The sequence below is a fragment of the Letharia lupina genome (genome assembly GCF_014066315.1).
Source record: "Letharia lupina isolate WasteWater1 chromosome Unknown contig_7, whole genome shotgun sequence".
NCBI lineage: Eukaryota > Fungi > Ascomycota > Lecanoromycetes > Lecanorales > Parmeliaceae > Letharia > Letharia lupina.
Genome location: NW_023502976.1, coordinates 289,306 through 309,484, shown reverse-complemented (window position 1 = coordinate 309,484; position 20,179 = coordinate 289,306). Strand labels below are relative to the sequence as shown.

At 50.6% G+C, this 20,179-nt stretch overlaps 11 protein-coding genes across 11 annotated transcripts; 6 read left to right on the top strand and 5 right to left on the bottom strand.

Annotated features, from left to right (window-relative positions):
- Positions 1 to 661: 661 nt before the first annotated feature.
- Positions 662 to 1,260, top strand: HO133_009549 (uncharacterized protein; the record flags this gene model as incomplete). The annotated part of the gene is made up of 2 exons (XM_037300410.1): positions 662 to 831; positions 870 to 1,260. 2 exons carry the CDS (start codon positions 662 to 664, stop codon positions 1,258 to 1,260), a joined length of 561 nt encoding a protein of 186 aa, XP_037154258.1.
- Positions 1,261 to 3,570: 2,310 nt separating this feature from the next.
- On the top strand, positions 3,571 to 4,425 carry HO133_009548 (uncharacterized protein; the record flags this gene model as incomplete). Its single annotated transcript, XM_037300409.1, has 2 exons — positions 3,571 to 4,195; positions 4,250 to 4,425. The coding sequence occupies 2 exons, from the start codon at positions 3,571 to 3,573 to the stop codon at positions 4,423 to 4,425; spliced, it is 801 nt and encodes a 266-aa protein (XP_037154257.1).
- Positions 4,426 to 5,228: 803 nt separating this feature from the next.
- On the bottom strand, positions 5,229 to 5,813 carry HO133_009547 (uncharacterized protein; the record flags this gene model as incomplete). Its single annotated transcript, XM_037300408.1, has 2 exons — positions 5,229 to 5,541; positions 5,599 to 5,813. 2 exons carry the CDS (start codon positions 5,811 to 5,813, stop codon positions 5,229 to 5,231), a joined length of 528 nt encoding a protein of 175 aa, XP_037154256.1.
- Positions 5,814 to 7,142: 1,329 nt separating this feature from the next.
- On the top strand, positions 7,143 to 7,718 carry HO133_009546 (uncharacterized protein; the record flags this gene model as incomplete). The annotated part of the gene is made up of 1 exon (XM_037300407.1): positions 7,143 to 7,718. The coding sequence occupies one exon, from the start codon at positions 7,143 to 7,145 to the stop codon at positions 7,716 to 7,718; it is 576 nt and encodes a 191-aa protein (XP_037154255.1).
- Positions 7,719 to 7,988: 270 nt separating this feature from the next.
- On the bottom strand, positions 7,989 to 8,908 carry HO133_009545 (uncharacterized protein; the record flags this gene model as incomplete). The annotated part of the gene is made up of 2 exons (XM_037300406.1): positions 7,989 to 8,239; positions 8,386 to 8,908. 2 exons carry the CDS (start codon positions 8,906 to 8,908, stop codon positions 7,989 to 7,991), a joined length of 774 nt encoding a protein of 257 aa, XP_037154254.1.
- A 1,127-nt stretch (positions 8,909 to 10,035) lies between these two features.
- On the bottom strand, positions 10,036 to 11,483 carry HO133_009544 (uncharacterized protein; the record flags this gene model as incomplete). The annotated part of the gene is made up of 2 exons (XM_037300405.1): positions 10,036 to 10,691; positions 10,745 to 11,483. 2 exons carry the CDS (start codon positions 11,481 to 11,483, stop codon positions 10,036 to 10,038), a joined length of 1,395 nt encoding a protein of 464 aa, XP_037154253.1.
- An 867-nt stretch (positions 11,484 to 12,350) lies between these two features.
- Positions 12,351 to 13,343, top strand: HO133_009543 (uncharacterized protein; the record flags this gene model as incomplete). The annotated part of the gene is made up of 1 exon (XM_037300404.1): positions 12,351 to 13,343. One exon carries the CDS (start codon positions 12,351 to 12,353, stop codon positions 13,341 to 13,343), a length of 993 nt encoding a protein of 330 aa, XP_037154252.1.
- Positions 13,344 to 14,192: 849 nt separating this feature from the next.
- On the top strand, positions 14,193 to 15,989 carry HO133_009542 (uncharacterized protein; the record flags this gene model as incomplete). The annotated part of the gene is made up of 6 exons (XM_037300403.1): positions 14,193 to 14,275; positions 14,338 to 14,423; positions 14,474 to 14,828; positions 14,890 to 15,118; positions 15,170 to 15,329; positions 15,385 to 15,989. The coding sequence occupies 6 exons, from the start codon at positions 14,193 to 14,195 to the stop codon at positions 15,987 to 15,989; spliced, it is 1,518 nt and encodes a 505-aa protein (XP_037154251.1).
- A 271-nt stretch (positions 15,990 to 16,260) lies between these two features.
- On the bottom strand, positions 16,261 to 16,919 carry HO133_009541 (uncharacterized protein; the record flags this gene model as incomplete). Its single annotated transcript, XM_037300402.1, has 3 exons — positions 16,261 to 16,368; positions 16,550 to 16,727; positions 16,843 to 16,919. The coding sequence occupies 3 exons, from the start codon at positions 16,917 to 16,919 to the stop codon at positions 16,261 to 16,263; spliced, it is 363 nt and encodes a 120-aa protein (XP_037154250.1).
- A 556-nt stretch (positions 16,920 to 17,475) lies between these two features.
- HO133_009540 (uncharacterized protein) lies at positions 17,476 to 18,806 on the top strand (the record flags this gene model as incomplete). Its single annotated transcript, XM_037300401.1, has 3 exons — positions 17,476 to 17,690; positions 17,757 to 18,152; positions 18,500 to 18,806. The coding sequence occupies 3 exons, from the start codon at positions 17,476 to 17,478 to the stop codon at positions 18,804 to 18,806; spliced, it is 918 nt and encodes a 305-aa protein (XP_037154249.1).
- Positions 18,807 to 19,467: 661 nt separating this feature from the next.
- On the bottom strand, positions 19,468 to 19,677 carry HO133_009539 (uncharacterized protein; the record flags this gene model as incomplete). The annotated part of the gene is made up of 1 exon (XM_037300400.1): positions 19,468 to 19,677. The coding sequence occupies one exon, from the start codon at positions 19,675 to 19,677 to the stop codon at positions 19,468 to 19,470; it is 210 nt and encodes a 69-aa protein (XP_037154248.1).
- Between the last annotated feature and the right edge of the window lie 502 nt (positions 19,678 to 20,179).

The window sequence follows — 20,179 nt, the reverse complement described above, 5'->3', positions numbered from 1 at the left end:
GAAGAGCATGGAATGGTTAGGATACTCCAGTAAACCTGGATGTGGCGGGAGGGGATATGACAGGGTAGTTCAGTGAGCTGGACGGGGCGGCGTGAGAGAGAGTGTGTGTCAGTGTGGCGGGAGGGGATATGGCAGGGTAGTTCAGTGAGCTGAACGGGGCGGTGAGAGACTGTGTGAATTACTGGTGTGCATTAGTCGTGCCGTTGCTGCTGTGGAAATGTGATATTCGGGAATTTGGCGTTTGTCCGGAAAAGGATCGTGTGGACTAAAAGTCTTTGTTGCATAGATAGGGGTCATCAGGGCATCTCACAGTCATCATTTCGACAATGCTTTTATCATCAGCTCACGTTCCAACTTGTAGTGATACGCTATGCTCTTCCAGCAGAGTCACGGTCTAGACCCCTTTCACAATTTCCCTCAGACCATCAGATCCAGATCGCAAGATCTTATTGTTTCAAACTCAAAAACAAGTATGCAGGTTACTTTCAAGACCTACCTACGCAGACATCACGCTTCCCGGGGCTCTCTGACCACAGCAACCCACCTCTGCACACCCAGACCTTTCCCCCCCCTCATACTCATCCAAGTCCAACGTCATCTCTCCCACATCCTCGAACCCACACTTCCGATACAGCGGGTGTCCCAGCTTGCTAGCATCGACATGGCATCTCAGCCCCGCGGCGTCCGCCTGGGGAAACGCCCATCGTATGAGTTGGGCCCCGGCCCCTTCCCGTCCGTGCTTCGGGTGCGTACCGAGGCGCCAGAGCACTTCGAAGCGTCAGAGACTCACACTCTCACATATCACACAATGACAGCGATCGATCCGCAAACGTAAACCTCGCGTGGCATTCGAAAGATACTCACACCAGTGCGCCTCATGCCTCCCCGCATGCGCCCCCTCATCTCCCCCTAATCCTGCAAAACTCCCTCGTCAACTCCTCATCAGCGCCCTCGGGCAGCGGTCCCGTCGCAACCTCCTCGTCGTCCTCGGTGCAGTATCCCTCGGATAGATGGACCCATACGCCGCAGGCTGCTATCTCACCGGTCGCCGTCATCGGTCACTTTTCGATAATGTTTCCGCCGAGGGAGGTTGTGCTCCTTTCGGAGCGCCATGCCGTCGTGGAAGAATCCTTCGTACATCTTGAGGAGGTCTGCTTCGGGGACTTTGCCGAAGGTGACGCTGTTGCGCGGCATGGGGGACCGGATTGCTTGGGAGGCGCGGGCGAGCTCGGGGGCGGAGGTGGGGAGGCGGTGGGATAGGGTGGGGGATATTTTCTGGGTATATGTATTGTGGGGAGAAGATGCGGGGTGTGGTGGTTTTGTCAAGGAGATGTGATGATGTATGAGGTAGAGTCAAGGACGGCAACTTCAAATCGACAAAATCATCAAGCCAATACAGCGATGGAGAATGGAAATGAAAGCGCGTTGAACGAAAGTGAATGCAAAACATCTTAGGTCTTATATACATGTCAGATGGCCATAAGAGTCACGAAAACATGGATTGGCTTTCCGTCGGTGGTAAAAGGCCTACTCTGCTGCTCTCAACACTTGACCGTTTCTGTCCCGATACATGCCAATCCATGCCTCAAGCCTTTACGTGCATGCCGGAATGGCTCAAAGTCTCCAGATGGGAAGAAGGATGTTGACGAGCGAATCGGAGGGAAGAAGGCGAAAAGCCGCCGCCCTGCACAAATCCCTCCCGCTGTTTACTTCCCCACGATGTAACCACACTTCAACCTCCGACATCCATAATTCCCACGCTTTCCTCCTCCACGCCCCCGTCCCCTCATCCTTTACCGCTCAGCCTCCCCCTCGACCCTCGACCCCGCCCTCGAAACCCTCCCCATACCCACCATCTTCAACGCCCGAAATCCAATCCCAACCCCCGCCCGCGCCCGCGCCGTGCACTCGCAAATAGACGGCTCCCACCCCGTGTTTGAAGACCAAGACTCCCGAGGCGCTGGCATCGCGGTATCAGTAGTCGCTGAGTGACCTATCTCATCTTCTGAGCATGTCTGGATCCGATCACAACATCCAATTCCCCACACGATCGTCCCAATATCTGCTTCTCAAGAAGCACAGACTGGAATAAGAGAATGGGAACTTCCTGGATGTTGTGGTCGCGAATGACGTTGATGATCTGCTACTTTCATTTTGTTTACTTGCCGCGTTGCGGGTATGGTGCAGCAGAGCAGACTGCTGTTCTTGTTTCAGCTCCTCTTGTTCGTTATCCCTCCAACTATGATTGTCTCTTCTCCACTATGGGATCTTTTTGGTCTTCTTTAAGATATCATTCTGGACTTGGAGACCGGCCTCGTCGCCATTGCAGTAGCTGAGGATGAAGAGCTTTAACCGAGGGAAATGGAAAGTTCTCAGTTGTACCAAAGTTGTAGACCAATCGCTCCCAGTGATAGCAACGAAACTAAAATCCACCTCGACGATAGTGCCTCAGTGCAGGCGGGAGAAGTCACTCAAAGACACAATACTTGTCCGATACTGGTTAACGCTTAGCTTCTTGAGGTTATTTAACCCATCAGGAGGCATGACACTGTCTATGGTGGGTCTCGGTAGACCTGCAATGAAATCTGAACATATTTCGCACCGGGTGACAGTCTCGAGGCACCATGAAGATTGCATCAAACTGCGCAGTGCGGCAACTATTTTTGACAGATTTGCAGGATCATCTCGATCGACCTTGATCTCATCAACATGGAGCTCTCGCACACCACAGTGAGCATTCTTGCAGATCTCTACATTCTCAGCTAGTATCAGCCTCGAAGGTTAAAACAGGCGGATTTTCGAGAGATGCAATTGTTCAAAAATCCCCCACGCTGCCTGAGAGGCTGCTGTATGAGGGATCTTCCTCGCCACTTAGCTTGAAGACTTTGGGTGACGCTGCTAGCCCTCAATAAGGGCCGGCAAGGCGTATTGACAGTCACATTGAGGATTTCGAGTTGAGGGATGTGCGAGAAGGCCGTGGAAGGCTCTTGACGTCCAAAGACTTCGAGGAAAGAAGGCACTGTGCTTCGATATAGCCACGGTATGCTCACATACGTTTGGCCATGGTAAGGGCGTGAGAACTGAAAGAATGTAGCTGGTGCTCTATCCAATCCTTGACTTGGTCTTCGTAGAGACTGTCATCTTGATATCAAAATCTCATCGGCGACAAGATGATTTGATGAGGTGGCTGTGAGTCGTTCCAAACTTCGGACACCGATCCATACTGGAATGACCTCGAACAGGAAAGGAGCAGCGGCGGCAGTCAAGGCTTTGTTCACAAGGCGTAAGGGTTCAAGACTCTCGTAGGCGACGTCTTCGACGATGAAGCGTAGCAATTCTTGCGGGAGTCGATCTATTACTGAATCCTGAAGGATGATGTTGACAACTGGAGAAGATTTGAGCGGAGCCAAACGCAGTCTAGCTTGTTCATTCACGTGATAACCCCGCCAACTCATAAGGATTCCATCTTACCTTGCACCACCGATTTATTTATTCCCGATATTCAAGCCAGACCCATACCAAGTCCATAGCGTTCTTAAATATAAGATATAAGTGCAAGTTTCATCAGCTATGGCTACTTCTCCTACTCTTCTGAGTCTTGCTACAGAGATCCGCTTTCTGATCTATTCCTACCTGCTTCCCAAGGTAGTCAACATGGACATTGTTAGGGATGATATGGATGGACCTCTACGCAATAGCTTGTTTCTCGTCTGCCGATTGATCCACCGCGAAGCGTTGGAATACTACTACTTCACGAATACCTTCCTCCTGGATTTGTCCGAGCCTGCGTACGCCCCGAATAGATTTGTCAATGGCACGAAAAGCTTACTGAAGTATATTCGCCGTGTCCAAAACCTGCAGCTGGTCGTTGGAGATTCTTTCCCCGTGAATGAGGATCCTTACGCTCTTTCGGAGTACGCACGAGAGCAAGTCGACTGGTTCTTGACAACCTTGCGCGAGGCCAATGAGAACCAGCAAGGACCGTGGTTGAAGAACTTGGTCGTCCAGGACGATTGCGAGCCATCGATTCTAACGGAATTCACCAGAGAAGTGCTCGAAAAGGGAAAGAAGAGGAGAGAGGTTCTGATCTCGTTGCTTGTGCCTTTTAGGGGTAGGATTCGGGCCAACCTTAGTATCGAAAGTCGCGCTCTATCGCAGATCCGTATATACGATGGGTCGCGTGGCGCAAATATAGGTATCACGGCCCCAGATACCCATACGTTTGATGGAATTACTAATCTTGTGACAGCGCCGGCTTGGGACACCGTTGTTGGCGTCTCCCAGATGCATTCTGGCATCCCCCCCCTGCAGCGAGTGGGCCAGAGTCATCCCGCATTCCTAGGGGCCTTACAAAGTTGCCTCTACCAAGTTCGCAGCGGGTACGCGACTTCGCAAAGGATGTTCCTGGGCGACATCGGAATCTAGCCGTCAGCATCGATGCGCTCCACTTCACTTCACAGGTTGATGTATACTTCGAACGGGATTGCGATGCGTATGTCCCATTTGAGAGGTGAGGATAGCCAATTTGTCTTCTGTTATGGACTCTGCGGGACCTCAGGTCTTTGAAGCGAGGTTAGGCTTAGGCATGGGATGGGATTCCAAGCGGGTTAAGCATAGGCGTGGGATCGGATTTGAAGCGGGTTAGTTTTATACGTGGGTTCGGATTTCAAGCGAGGTTAGTTCTGTGCACGGGATCTGATCTGTTGAGCTGGTACAGCTCAACGAAGGATGAGAGTATTGACAGCTTTTCGGGCGCACCCGATTTCTTCAATTGTTGATGATTATCATTGGAAATTGAATGCGATAGCTTACTATGCTCCCCTTATGCGCCTTTATTCTTGTCAGCCGTTTCACGATCAATGAATGGAACTGATTGATGGCCAGCTAGCACAGAAGATTCACGTGCTAGAGATATTACCCAAAGCATAGTAACAACAACACACTGTTAGATCATACTCAACGTTTTCGAAGCTTCAGTATATATTGAATTAAGGCTCCTGCGCTAGGGCTGTACAAAGCTCTGCTGCAATTGCTATAATCCTTCAAGCGTCTTGCGTGGTGTGTGTTGAGGGTATAGAAGAAGCGAATCCTTGCATAAGTCGTCTATTTCGCGGCTGTCAAAACGCCTGCCAGCTATAAAGCCAACCTTGCAAGCTTGCTTCCAAGATGCTTCCCAATCCGACATAGCAATCCAAACGCCTTTAAGCCATGTCTTCCCTGCTTTTCGTTCAGAATTTCGACAACCTGTTCTCCTTCATGCGCGCAGGCGGCGGCTGGTTCACTCCCCTCAATTGCTCCCTAGCCTTTCCTTTGTCTGCTGGAGCCCCTGCCCCTGCGGCTGTCCCCGATCCATAGTAGCCGAGGTCGTGCACGCTCTGGCCCGGTCCCCACGTCGTCATGTCCACCCTCGATCCAAGGGCCCATTGGGCTTCACGCTTGCGGTGGTATTGGCGGTGGAAGAACCAGCCTCCAACGGCGGCAGCCGTGAGGCCAATGATGATCACGATGAGCATGACAATCCAGCGCCAGTGAGTAGACATCCTAGACGGGCATCAAAGTCAGCATGTGAGTGGGCGGACTACGCAGGATATGTCTCACCAAGGCCCCGGTGTGGGATTCGTAGAGCTATTCGAATCCTGCTGACTCGTACTGGTTGCGCCTGCACTTGGTGCAGTCGTCGCAGTTGATGTTGTTGGACCTGGCGTCGCAGCGGTCGACGACGTTGTAGTACCTCCCGCCAAAGCTCCGAAATTGGGCGCGCCTTTCCCGGCGTTAGGACAAACGCCTTGGTACCACTTCTGAATGGTCATCATATCTGCTGCTGAACATGAAGGGCAGACTCCTTGAACCGCGGCGCTTGAGTATAACGAGGTAAGGAGGGCCGATTGGCAGAAGCATGACTCGTAGATTTGGTCACTGGTGACTGGTGCTAGTGGTGGTGTACAAGATCCTTCGGCATTGGTGAGAACTATACACTGTGTCGCGCAGGCTGGAAGATTTGACGCGAGTAAGGTGACTGCTTGAGCGGAGATGATGGGGGTGAGGAGAGATAAGATGGAGGCGATTAGGAAAGACTTCATCGTGAGCGAATGGATTGTACAGATTGCAATTGATGGTGACGACCAGGTCAGAACGTTGTTGATGAAATGCGCATCAAGAAAAGGATTGATGGATTGATGAATGAGCAGAATTGGTCGTGTTGGAATTGGATGGTGTTGGTTGGGACGGCTCAGAGAGAAGGAGCACCGGGTCGGGTGTGGAATGAGACCCTCGATAGCTGAAGTGGAGTGGGGCCGTGCATTATTTGTGCTGGTTTCAGCTAGCCTCCTAGCATAAAGTAGCCTTGGCAATCTTCATTCAGGGGCTCAGCGACAGCCCTAACGCTAAGCTTTTTTCGGTGTGAGAATCAGTATGAAGAGAAATTCATGACCACATTGTTGGTTGTACTCTAATAACATTGTCGTTGTTGCTACATTTACTGTTTGAAAGAGAAGAGTGCCGTACCAAGAACAGCAGATTGGCGTCTCGACTTGAATCTTCTGATAGATATCACGGCCGTACTACCTTCTTTTTTTCGATCCCGATGCAACAGTCCAGGCTGTCCACTTTCTGTTGCAGCTACAATGGTATGGTCAAGGAGCACGAAAGGGAAGCACTGTGGAACTAGATGCAACACCTGGTTAGTGACACGGCTGTGTAACGACCGTCTGTTTGATAGAATAACATGTGTACGTCACTGCAAAGGGCTGAGAACGCTCCCTGAAGGAAGGCTATGTTGTGACTAGAGCTAGAACGACTGCTATCATTGGGTCGGTCAGAAATCTCCCATAATTGTGTGGTCGTTTTCACTTCCATGGTCTTTCGCGCGGTAAGTGTAAGAGAAGGCTGCGTTCTGTCTGGCAGCAATTTGCGGCTAGCTCCTGTGTCAGCACAAGATATTATCATCGTTGAGTATTTACATCTCGGCCATTTCATTGTTGAGAACAGCGCGTACACAACGAATCCAGAGCAGCTTCCTAAATGGTTCTTGGAACCTTCGTCCCTCGTCGCGGGCGTTCATATCGCGCTCTGTGTGCGGTCGTTGGGCAGCTACACTCATCGATTACCGATTTCGAACTGTGGAACTGCGCAGTCAGTCCCGAATGCCTTTCCGAGTTCCTGCGAGGCTCACCGTGCTCCAAACCTTTAAATACTCTTTCGCAGATCCCGCGAAAGCCCCTCTTGCTAAGGCGCTCAATTTCAATCCCTTTATGATACGCAGTGGCCTCATATCGCACTCAGCAACCACACTACGCAAGATTGTGATGCTCGCTCATCCGAATGATCTCGCACCACCTTTCATGGGCTCGCTCCGAGAGTTCTCAGCACTCACAGAATTGCGAACGAATCACAGCTGCCTGGTAGGAGAGGACTTTTATCGTCCGACGTTATCACAGATCTTGCCCTACTCGCTTCGCCGTTTAGTACTAGATGGCCAGAAGCGCTCGATGTTGAATGAGGTCAATGTTGACCCTATCGACTTCGCTGTAAGGGCTGCGGTAGATGCCGAGGCAGGGTGGGGACTTCCTCGGACCTGGCCCATTGAGGAGCTTGTGTTCACCGGATATGAGGAATTCGTGAAAGACTATTTGATGACAAGCGCTGAGGAAGTGTCCTTGGTCGTCAAGTTTTTGACAGGAGATGAGCTTGATCAAACATCCTTAGCAAGCTCGCACTGATACTTGAAGACTGAGAATCCAAGGTGGAAGGATTATAGAGACTCCTATCGCCATCGTAAATGTCGGCCTTGGACGACGATTTGATGACACATCTCTTCGCCATTTAAGCTAAAAGCTCTATTTGAGGTATCATTCGCGAGAGATACTGAGCACGCGCATAAACGCAGCACAGATCCAAGAAACGCTTCGAATGGTGACTGACGGCAAAGGCCATGTGATATGTGACGTGAGTAGTTCGCCTCGGCCTCCATCACCTTAACATTTCATCGTCTAGCGAGCCCAGCTGATCGTGACACGGTGGATGGCGGTCCAGGGCGGTTGTTCGGATGGCCCTTCAGTCCCAACAACAGGGGTGATGGGTGGACAGGACGAGAAGTTGACGCAGGGATCTTCTGATGCGGCCTGAGTCACGGCTTGCGAAGTTGATACTCGCATTCCACGTGCTACGTACATGGCGAGGGCACTTTCTACCGGGCCACTGTCCTTTTCCATCACAGCAAACAGACCGGAACCCTTCAGTCCTAAGCCAGGATGATTGAGTAAAGAGGTTCATACACTATTCAACTTGAATGAAAATAACTGTTTCCATTGGCCAAAGATTGATTCAAAGAAACGCCAGCAACCTCCCTGATCTTCAAAAATCCGTACGAGAAAAAAATCCTTTCACTTATGCTGAAGTACAGGCTCGCCGGACCATGGCTCCCCAGCAGCCTCCCTATCTCATCCAACGCAAGCGCCGCGACTTCCATAGGCAAACTGCTGCCCAAAAACCCTTCGTTGAGCGTGACGGTCCACACCGTGTAGGTTTCCAGGTCGAAGGTCTCTTGCTGTGCCCGACGTGGCATGATGCCCGGGACGGGATACTCTCGTTCCAGGTTGTCGCGGAATTCTTGGAGGAAGCCTTGGAGCGCCGGCGCGGTGACTGAACGCGTTCCGTGGTATTCGGTCACGCGGGTGATGAGGAGCTCGAAGAAGCCAGAGCGTGGGTACAGTGGGATTTGATAGGGTCGCGGGGGCCACGGTGAGAATGTCAGATTTGGGAAACTCGGTGGTGCTTGTCGGGAAGAGTTGGTGGTATCGATGGGGCCCGATGGAGGATTAATATTCAGAGGCGAGGGTAGACTAAGTGCAGCAGACGTAGAGAGTAGCACTATCAAGACAGCAGACAGAAGATGGGGCCTCAGCGACATCATTTCCGCGCCTGTATTTGAATATCCTGAGCGCTCTCAGGCTGTTAAAAGACTCCGCCAAATATCATGCGGGCGCTGCTGACTTCTCGGGTTCTTTGCGTACCGCCAAAGGGATTGGATGAATGTCTTGACACTGCCATACCGCATTAGAAAGAGCGCACGAGAGCTCAGTAGACACACCTGGGTTTTACAAGCTCCTGGGCCGCAGGGGAAAGCGAGAGAGCCGCAGTAGCGCACGTCCGAAAGCGCATTTCCGGACCTCTCCCGCGGTGAGGCTCGTGGAGAAGAATCATTGCCGAAGCCGTATTTAGCGATTGCAAATATGATTACAGAATCCACATTAATCATCGCTGCTTTTTGGCCTTCTTTTACGGTTACAGCATGTCGTCGATTCCGATCCTTATCCTACACCAGTGTGTATGGCGCTTTAGCCTAGTCGGTACGCACCTGATGGATTACAAGAGACCGCCTTCGCCCATCATGAATGAGACGATCATTCATCGGTACGCCTTGTCCTTAGTCGACCAGATTTTAAGTCCTTCGATGCTTTTGGCCCTCCTTTTCTTTATCATAATTGAATGGGCCTTGCGATAACTACGAAAGCCCTTCAGGCGCTCCTTGATCAATCAGAAGATGAAATTATCAAGCCGAAACGTATAGCTGCTGTCCAAATTCAAGTTTAACATATACGAAGGTCTTAGGGACGGTGCGTACACTTATCGACAATAACGATTTTCAGCTAATCTATCATGTGTAGTTTTGATCGAGAGATCTTGTAACGGCCGCTAGCACGAAACGTAGTTGCGATCTATACTTACCACAAGAAGATAGAGAAAGAGAAGGAAATCAAGAAGAAGGAGCACTAGCAGAAGATAGGTCCCAAGAGCTCTATTGGGCGAGATCCTCCCCTTCAGTACTGAACCAATGAACGAAGCAGCTTCCATCTCTACAATCATCTGCCGTCCTAGAGAAATTGGGGCATGACGAGCGAGAGAGATTGCGTTACAAATCAGAGCCTCTAGATCACGGTAAGCCAGCCGATCTGTGCCAGGATTGGTGCTATCTAAGACAGCGTGGTCGTCCTCATACCGAAGGATCCTGAAAGTTTACGGATACCTAGACTTACTCTAATAAGCAGTCTCCTTTTGGATCTGCCACAACGAAACGGGATGAACGACTGTATTCAGAAGCCTCAGGTAACGGATAGCATCGCCATGAGATGTGATAACGACATTGGCGTCCAATATCTCTGTAACGACCTGAAGCTTGCAGTCCACCCGCTCGGATGCCACAGCTTGCCATGCTTGCAGAACACGAGGCTCTAGTGGTAGATCCCAAGTACCTCGCCAAGTAATCTTAGCAGTCCGGTCGCTTTCAAATATTTGGTATTGGAAAACACCCGCAAACCCAGCCCTGCCATTCCAGAGCTCCATCGATTTTAGCCGTGGCATCTTCATGGCTACTAGCGCAACCGTTTCAAGAAGATCGTTGATATAGACAGACTGCTGTTGAGATTTTAGAACGTTCGAGGTCAGAGCGAGCGATTCCAGCCTGGGCCAAATGTTCCATTTCTGACATGCATCAAAGAAATGTGAAGCATCTGAAACGAACGATGCTGCGAGATGCTCAAGCCCGAGACTGGCTTCGACAAGGGCGTAACCGGTGTCAATCTCTGCGGCTTGTACTGCTAAGGACATGGCTGGGTTATTGCCATGAAAGTTCTCGAATATCACCATTCGCCTCAATTGATCAGATCTAAGTGACTCGCATAGCCGCATTGTAGCTACAAAGCTTTAGCAGAAATTTATGTCCACAGTAACGTGTCTGGAGCCTTACCTGTATTGGTGGGTCGTTCCTCCATTCGACGCCAGTCTCTCCAAGGTTCGTAATGGATTTCGTGGACCTCAGGAAGAAGGTCTAGAAGCTCTTCGAGTACTTCTGACTTCCAAGGACGGCGATTTTGTCGGCGCAGGAGGAGGCTTGTGACAGCTCTAGCCTTTGGCATTTCTTGGCTGGGTTTGGGCTCGGGCTTGCTAACGTCGGTGGTTTTATTGAATAAATACGCAGCCGCACCCTGGACACTTGTATCGTGGAGCCAATGTGAGCATTGAATGATTTTGGCCTTTTTCGGCTCTGAAATAACACCAGGTCCATATTGGATGGTACTGGAAGAATGCCTCAAGGCGCTTGGAGCCTTGACGCTGATATCAAGTAACAAGCTGCCGCTTGGTTCCCATGTACTCAACTGGATAACAAGATCCTGGATCGCCTTCCTGATAGTTTTGGAAGGAACTTGATGCCAATTATAAATCCCCACGCCTCCGCAATGCGGGCAATGGTTCTCAGAGGGCTCTATGGAAAACCATATAGACTTCACCAAATGCCGATGGCGGTAGCCAATGTCGCTGAAGCCAGCAAGACGTGATCGCGTGACTTTAAGGCAAGCGAAAATCCTTGGCTCGATGATTGTTTGCCATGCTCGACAGATTGAAGCGTAACGAGCGGAATCTTCATGAAGAACAAGGGCTTCTAGGATATGCGTTTGAATCTCTACGGGTAGAGAATCCCAAAACATTTTGCAGGCTGCTGCCCGAGCGGCGGCCCTAATATCTCTAGATTATGTTGAGATTTGTAGTGGACTAAGGAGTAAATCTAGTGCTAGAAAGTTGAGTACAGATATGTGTGTGCTTGCCAAGCCGCTAGTAGAATCACGTGATGTAGAGCTGTTTGCCACATTTTCTAACAGATAATAAGAATTTAATCTTCACCCTACCGGACTCGCTTAGACCCTAAATTTAGCGTCGAAATTTTAATTCAGTGGGCCCGCACTGCCAATTCGAGTTTAGAGATTGTATCCACACCTTGATTAGAGTACGTACTTGATCGTGGCAAGAATTGTCAGAGGCGCTGGGGAAGGGTGGAACCGAAAAGGTCATGATGAAAAATTTTAAACCAACCAACTTTATGTCCTTTGGCGCCAGGAGATTGAGTCGCACTACACAATTGTACTTCATTGAAGTAAGTCATTTGGTTTGCTGTCTCTTGACGCCCTGGATGCATAGCCTTGTACGAGTTAAATATAATACTCTAGGGTTGTCTTAGGTCGAGCGTTAAATGCGGACACGGAAGATGCCTTGGCATCATTCGACCTTCGTGAATTACCGAACACGGTGAGGTGGTTGCGCTAGAGAAATGCTTAATTGAGTAAAGCGTCACTTGACGGAATAACCAATTTTTTTTTAAAACCCCCTCATGTTCTAGTCGGAAGGTGCGTCCTGGCTTTCTTGGTTGGATCCTTAAGATCCTTCGGATCCTTCCTCCATAGAATCTACATCCTCTTCTACCCACACGATCCTTGCTACCTTGTTCTTTGTTCTGTCATCAGTAGTACCCTCACCTCAATTCCATTTGTATTTGTCTTCGACGACATCCAGCACCAGCCATGGATCCCTATATTGATACCATACCGGACGACCACGGCGAAGAAATTAAGAAACGCGTGAGAGAACGAGATGATCCCGATAACGAAGGACGTCCAACAAAGCGTGCGAGAGCAAATACGAGTGCCCTCTTACCACCAGAAGGCGATCGACAGGATATCGAAGAGCCTCTCAAGCCCGAAGACGACCTGGACAAGTACGATCATGAACGCCTTCAGCAGGGGCTGAGATATATTGACGGGGCGGCAAAACGGAAAATCACTCCTCGCACTCAGGAGTTCCTCAAACTTCATAAAGACGCCTATAAGGTTGCTTTAGACGGTGAGGTCCCAGACAAAGCTTCTCGTGCAGTTGTGCAAGCTATGGACAAGGTGTATTTTTCTGCTGCGTTTTATCTCAAGCCACGCTCATCAGAGGAGCATGAACATCTTATGTACTACGTGAAGCTACGACGACTAGAGTTCCTGGCCAACTACGGCGACTATCTCGGACAAGAACTGCAGATTATTCGGGCAGATCTCAATGCAGCAGCCATCGGCGTTGACTCTGAGATACAAAAGGCAGCGCTAGAACTCGGACCATCAAAGACATGGATTACCATCGCAAACGAGCTGGCTGGCACCGACGTTGCTGACCTTCGCAAACATGTGACTATCGCTTGCGCTGTTCTCGGCATCGACTCGGAACACATGTTATGGCTTATCAAAGAATGGGCGGAGAGAAATCGCGTCTTCCGCAGTCAAATCCGTCAATACATTTCAGATTGTCATTGGAACCGCCTCGCCGAGCAAATCTGCCGCGATCTCACGGAATTGCTCAATGTGGCGCCTGATAAAGATACGGCGGCAAAGTACGAGAAGGTCTTACTCAGCATCCAGAATGAATACTTCGATGCCATAAGTCGTGATGACCCTCAGCTTTGGCTATTGAATGAGAAATCCGAGAAGCTAACTCAGGAGAAACTGGGGAGGGAGAAGAAGCGGGCTCAGAAATAAAGAATCCACGTCACAAACAAGAGGATCCGTGCGCCGCGAGGTATGGTGGAGGTTGGCCCTGTCTTCTTCATCTGATGACAGCAACAACAGCCCCATACGTCGCCGTGACTCCGGTCTCCCAGTGTTGGCATTGCCGAAACTGGAGGAGGTTAGGCTGAATATCTCCTCTCAATGGTGGAATAGACATATAGGTCTTGATAGAAAAACATGTTTCTTACCCGATCCAACAGGTACCATAAAGATGCAGTATCACCCTCCTTTGTACTACTAGCTCAAAATCCTACCATGTTAAGCCTAAGGGGCCATGTAATTCTAGCATCCTATACATACAAGATGATTTATATATAATTACGTAATTGGAATATATCTGTCTAAAGCTCTAATTACGAGGTATACCCTTGAGAATACTCTATATATCGATTGTACTTGGAGAGAATGAAGTTCGACTTCAATTGACGTCTAAATTGTTTATTGATTAAGGCGGCCAAGTAGGAAAAGGTGCAATAAGCAAATGGATTTTGGGAAGACAGATGGGTCAAAATGAGACTGCAGTTCAGCTATATCCCAGACGAGCGAGTACGATGTAAGTATACAATGGAAATAAGCTGTGTGCAGGCGAGCAGTAAAGTGGAGATCGCATTGCTGCCAAGACTCTAAGATTAGATAAAGTAAGATCCGGGGCACTAGAAGCACTAGTACCAGCCATCCGAAAGTAAGCCCGAGATTGGCTATTCGAGATCAGCCTATGTGTTCAGTCGTAGACCACATCAGCATCATCACGAATATACACGTCCATACACATATGAAGGCCATCCGGTGACGTGCCATTCCGAAGAGGCAGCCCTGAGCATGCCGGCCTACCTGGCCACTGATGGCGACGCAGAGCGTAGCGATGGCCGCTCAACCAGCCCTAATTCATACCATGGGTCACGGTATGCTCTCACTGACCTGTCGCGCTCTACAATGTGAAGATGGACAAGCTGACAGGTCGTAGTCCACGCTCCGCTCGAGGAAGAAAAGAGGTGGGTATGATCGGTCAAGCCAGCTGGATCAGCAGCGTTATCAATCTGGTCAATACAAGTATGCGCAGACAAGAGATGTACGGTGTAAAGGGGCTCACATTGGCGCAGTCGTCGGTGCCGGTATCCTCGCCATGCCCCTGGCCCTCTCACGTATGGGAATACTACTCGGCACCATCATCATCCTATGGGCAGGCCTGACCGCAGGCTTTGGTCTCTACCTTCAAACGAAATGCGCCAGATACCTAGACCGCGGCGCTGCTTCCTTCTTCGCTCTCTCGCAAATCACATATCCAAATGCAGCCGTTATATTCGACGCGGCCATTGCGATCAAATGTTTTGGTGTCGGGGTTAGCTATCTTATAATCATTGGGGATTTGATGCCAGGTGTGGTCCGAGGTTTCAATGAAGACGCTGGGGGCGTTGGGTTCCTGGTCGATAGACATTTTTGGGTTACTGCGTTTATGTGAGCACTGCGATGATCCTTGCTTGCGGCATTAAGCCATGGCTAACCGATTCGGAACCAGGCTTATTGTTATACCCCTATCATTCTTGCGGCGTTTGGACTCTCTTAAATATACGAGTGTGGTGGCTTTGATATCGATTGGGTATCTGGTCATACTGGTTGTCGCCCATTTCATCAAAGGGGATACCAAGCAGGATAGAGGCGATATCAGAGTGGTCCAACCGCCGAGCGCAGTCGCGGTCTTCAGCAGCTTTCCTGTTATTGTCTTCGCATATACATGTCATCAAAATGTGCGTCCATCGGCCTTTCGCCTCGGCTCCATGTACTGACAGGTCCCTCAGATGTTCTCAATACTGAACGAGATTGGCAATAATTCGCATTTCAGGACCACCGCCGTGGTCTTTGCCAGCATAGGTGCTGCAGGGTTCCTGTATGTACTTGTTGCTATTACTGGGTATCTCTCCTTCGGTAATGCAGTGGGAGGCAATGTTGTTGCAATGTGTAAGCTCCTATTCCCTTTTCTTTTCTAATAATTGGGTATCTGACAACTTAACAGACCCGCCATCAATATCCTCAACCATCGGCAAAGCCGCCATCGTCATTCTCGTCATGTTCTCCTACCCTCTCCAGGTCCACCCATGCAGGGCCTCCGTCGACGCAGTACTCAAATGGCGGCCGAGAAGGAGTGCCGACTCCGCAAATAGTTCTCCATCCAGATCTGGTCTCTTGCAGCCACCTGCTAAACCGTCCACTAAGCCCAAAGGCGATGGCATGGGCGAAACACGTTTCGCAGCCATCACTACAGCCATCATCGTTCTCAGCTACATAGTGGCCATGACAGTTTCATCACTTGAAAAGGTGCTCGCGTACGTGGGAAGCACCGGAAGTACCAGTATCAGTTTCATCCTTCCTGGATTGTTCTACTACAAAATATCCTCGCCTGAGTCGCCACATCACCAAAAGCTGATGAAAGAAGATGACGATGAGGACGATGGGTCTGGTAGTGAGGATGAGGGTCTCCTTGGCGGAAGTATGTTGAAGGGCGGACCATGGCGGAGAAAGTTGCTGCGGCGGCTTAGTCTTGCGCTTGCGATTTATGGGTTCATTGTCATGATCACTTGTCTAATCACGAACACGCTGTTCGTGGTTGCGCCTCATTGATAGCGAAGAGTCATAGATCTATAGCCATATAATTTCGCGAATAGACTTCTCATACCCCTAGCTCCTGCGTGCTCTTGAGCTATGTCGTCTGTAATCCAAAGCTATATTTGTACAGTATCATAGTACCGTCTCCGCCGCCGGGGTGAATCTGTGCCCCGAATGGTGTAAGCAGCCGACTACCATTCGCCAAAGTCATCAGATGCCCGCAAAACACCGTTTCATGCATTTCCTGTTAAACCTAATCCAGCTCGTCCTCATCAACCCCCTAATGTTATCGTCCCTCCGAGGCATCCGCAGCCTCCTCCTTCCGCGCCGCCCTCTGTTCCGCCTCCGCCTGCTGCATCTTTTGTATACTGTATTTCGGCTCCATCAAACCAATCTACCCTTTTCATCAGCTATTTCGTTCTCACTCTGCCCATCAATTCCATCGTCCCCTAATCTTCTCTTCTCCAGCGTCGGGCACCACTCCTGCAATTCGTTCACCTGCCCTTCCTTCCCTCCCTCCCACCTCTTACGTCCTCTCTCTCCATCCACCGGAAATTCACCCAAACGTAACGTACCATACTCAACAACCTCCACATCGGCTCGCTCGGCTGCGCGCCCACTCCCAACCAGTATTTCGCCCTCGCCGTATCCATCTTTATATCTTTGAACGGTTTGCCCTCGCCCTGGGGGGCGGGTTTCGGGATCGGGTCGTAGGTGCCGAGGACTTCGAGGGGTTTGGAGTTGCGGGCGGTTCTGGGGGTCGGGGAAAGCGGGGGTTAGCGGGGTTTGCGGATGGGTGGAATCGAGGGGGGAGGAGGTTGGGGGTGGAGATGGGTTGAGGGGAAGGGGGAAGGAGGGTTTGGCGTACCGGGCTTGCGCGACGACGATGTTGTAGAAGGGGGCGTTGCGTTTGCCGAAGCGGGCGAGGCGGATTTTGAGGACCATTGCTGGTTGAGCGGAGATGTAGAGAGGGTGTGAGCTTCGCGGAGACTTTGATTGGAAAGCTTGCTTTCTTTAATGCTCAATCATCGTTGGTACCTTACCTCAAATCTAGTGCCAAGCCACTAGATTTCCAATATCAAGCGCCCTATTCATTGAAGTCACTTTATATACACTTTAAAGGCTTCCACTTCTACAATTATTTGCCTTCCTGTGACACATCTTGCCTCTATTCCATTTTCGCTGATTTGCCTGCTCACTAGCTTCAATTACACAATTTCCATAGCTCCCCTGGACGCCTGGCACCTTGTTGTAGGTCATTGCTTCTGTACCGACACTTTCCACCATGCCCGGACCAAAGCCACCGAAAGCAGTATCTCCCCGCTTGGAGCAACGGCATCCTGCTTCGACACTAGCCCTTGATATGCCAGAGCCAACGCTCGCGCTCGCGCCCAAGTAATCGGCACATCCTGAGCTTGTGCGATGGTACGAAGCGTCCCTTGAGCTTAGGATTGATGCGTACTTAGAGAATCATACGGATCTGACTTGGGTCACTACTACAATGCTAACAGACCGTAAGCCAAATCCACTTGTGGTCATTGGAGCGGAGGACGAGAACGAAACTGGGTGGGTTGACTTCAGGCGACGGATCGAGCCTCTACTAGGCTCTGCACCATGTGACATCGATCTGACGATTGAAACCGAAACTCTTAAAGAGCTATCAGGAGCTGTTTATGATTCAAAGCAACCAGTCGACGAAGACGCCTCTACCGTACCGTGAGTACGTCCACGACCTGGTGCAGGGAGGCTGGGACATCTTGAAGCCTCGGACGAATACATGAGCGTGGATATCGAGGATCAAGAGATAGTCGTATCGATACTGGAAATCACAGACACTTCCCGCCTTGAGCGTCGGCCGGATATACACGATGGGCTTGCGCTCAAGAAATTCTGGGATGAGGGGAAGCCTGCCAACGTGAAGGTTCGAACGTATATGGCTGAGCAGGGGGGCGACTTGGCGGCAGGCGTAATGGCGGCGCTGGGGAGCTCGTTGGATCTGGATCCGAGACTCTTCCAGTCCGGCTTACGTGGGCATAAGCGTGTTCTTGCGCCGTCGGATCATCATAGGGCACCGTTCACGAGCATAAAGTTTGGAGTGCCGAAGCTCTCGACGCCTTTGATGACGGATGCTGAGAAGTTTAAGGTTACGTTTTATGTCAAGCCTGATGATGATGTTGGGTAGGTGTCAGCATTACAAGCAGTTCAAATGCACCCATCAGCTGGTGATGGATGGAATGGGTTGTCTGACTCTTCCTTGATCATCTGTGTATTATTTGATTCATCTTTTGTAGCCTGTGACACCGACAAACATCCCAAACATAGTTGTCACGAACCAGCATACTAAGCGATCTTTAGGGATCGTCCTCTTTACCTCTCACGCCAAGATCAATCTCTCCTCCGCGAACCTCATCCCATCCCCCAGCTTCACGCCCTCCCCCGCCCGCAGCCTACAGCCCAAACACCAAAACCTTCCGCGAGCTCTATCTAGAAACCTTTTCGTACCCCGACCTCCAAACCGTAACCAGTTCCCCCTTCTTCACAATTTCTCCTCTCCTCCGCCTCAACTGCTTCTGCTGGGGCCGCGTCATAACGAGCATAGATGATAAAGATCGGCGCATCAATGGCGTATCCGACACCACGGTCGGACATGCAGAGGGCATCAAGAAGTCGCTGTCGTTGGTGCAGAGGGGTGGGAGTTTAGGGTGGAAGGGTGAAGATGTTAGACTGGTAAAGGAGACGAAGAATGCGTTGGAGGAGGACTTCAAGCGTGTGGTGCGGGAGACGGAGTTATTGTGGGAGACAAGGGAGAAGATGGCGAGCAATCGTCGGTAGAAGGCGGAGAGGAGGTGGAGCGCGCTGATGAATACTTTTACTTATGTGTACGTTCCTCCACTTGATTCTTACCCCTCATCACGTGGGGGCCTTGTCGAGTAAATACTAAGGCAATCGACATACCAGGTTTGCGCCTATCACCATCATTAGTGGTATCTACGGTATGAACGTTAGTGAGATTAGCACCAGCATCAGTAACCCAAACATCTGGCAATTTTCCGTCGCGGTCGTGGGTTTGAACGTGGTCGTCATGCTAGCGCTGGCGATTTCTAATCGGCTGCACATCATCACCAAGCATGGCAGGACCGCGCGCGCGAAGGAAGTGCTCAAATTCGCTGCGCTGTGGGGAAGGATGGGAGATGGATACTCTCGGAAAAGTCCTGTACGATGCATGTGTTTCACCGATATGGATTTACTACAGCATAGGATCGACCAAGTTACTGGATCTTAATGGAATCCATGATCGCGGTGCGTGGTGCCCGGTGCTTAACTTGTAGGGATGGCCGTTTCGACACTGACCCTTCAACAGCAACAATGTCACACTGGTGATGGCATGACTTGCTCGGAAATGTCACCACGGGTTGTGGTATAGCAAAGAGCCGTTCTGATCGAGCCATCCCGCCTTTGCGCACCCGTTGCGGTTATGCTCCCAGTCCGATTGTCATCCCATCGGCACCGTCTGGTAATTGAAAGGCGTGCTAGGTTCGTAGAAGTGACCACTGGGCTCACCTTCCCCCCCCGCCTCTTCAGTGGAAATCCCGTCGATCTCGTGCGTCTGAGCGTCTCCTCCGCGTGCTCCTTCCTCCGCGAACTCAATCTCGTCTTCGACGCCCGGTTCGATCCGATCCCGATAGCCACTCGCAGTGCTCATCTTCGCAGGCGGGAAGCGAGGAGGTCGGGATCTCGGGGGATGCGATGGCGTCGGATTGTAGAGCGGTAGGGGAAATGTGCAACCTAGGGGGTGATTTCTGTCCGGAATTGCAAATTATACGGGGCGGGCGCTCAATCCGTAATTCACTCCTTGGAACCGCCAGATTGAACGAGAGTAAAGTATAGAGCTTTCGATGAGGAGTGACCATATTCTTCTCAACAGCGACCGGCCTTTCTCGTCGCAATCTGTAGGTCATGCTTTATCAGAAGCGAATAATCCAACCAGCGCATCGACATCTCCTCCTTCGATAATCTCGACAACATCCGAGGATCTGGGAATGATATCGTAGACTGTAAGCATTATTTTTGACTGAGATGAAGAGCCGCGGTCGACGTTGATGCACTTTTCGCGCTGGCCCGGCTCCTTCAAGATGGCGTGATTTGAAGCAGCAGATAGGACTCTCCGGATCCTTTTCAGCCCATGCCCGGCAAACTACCCGTTT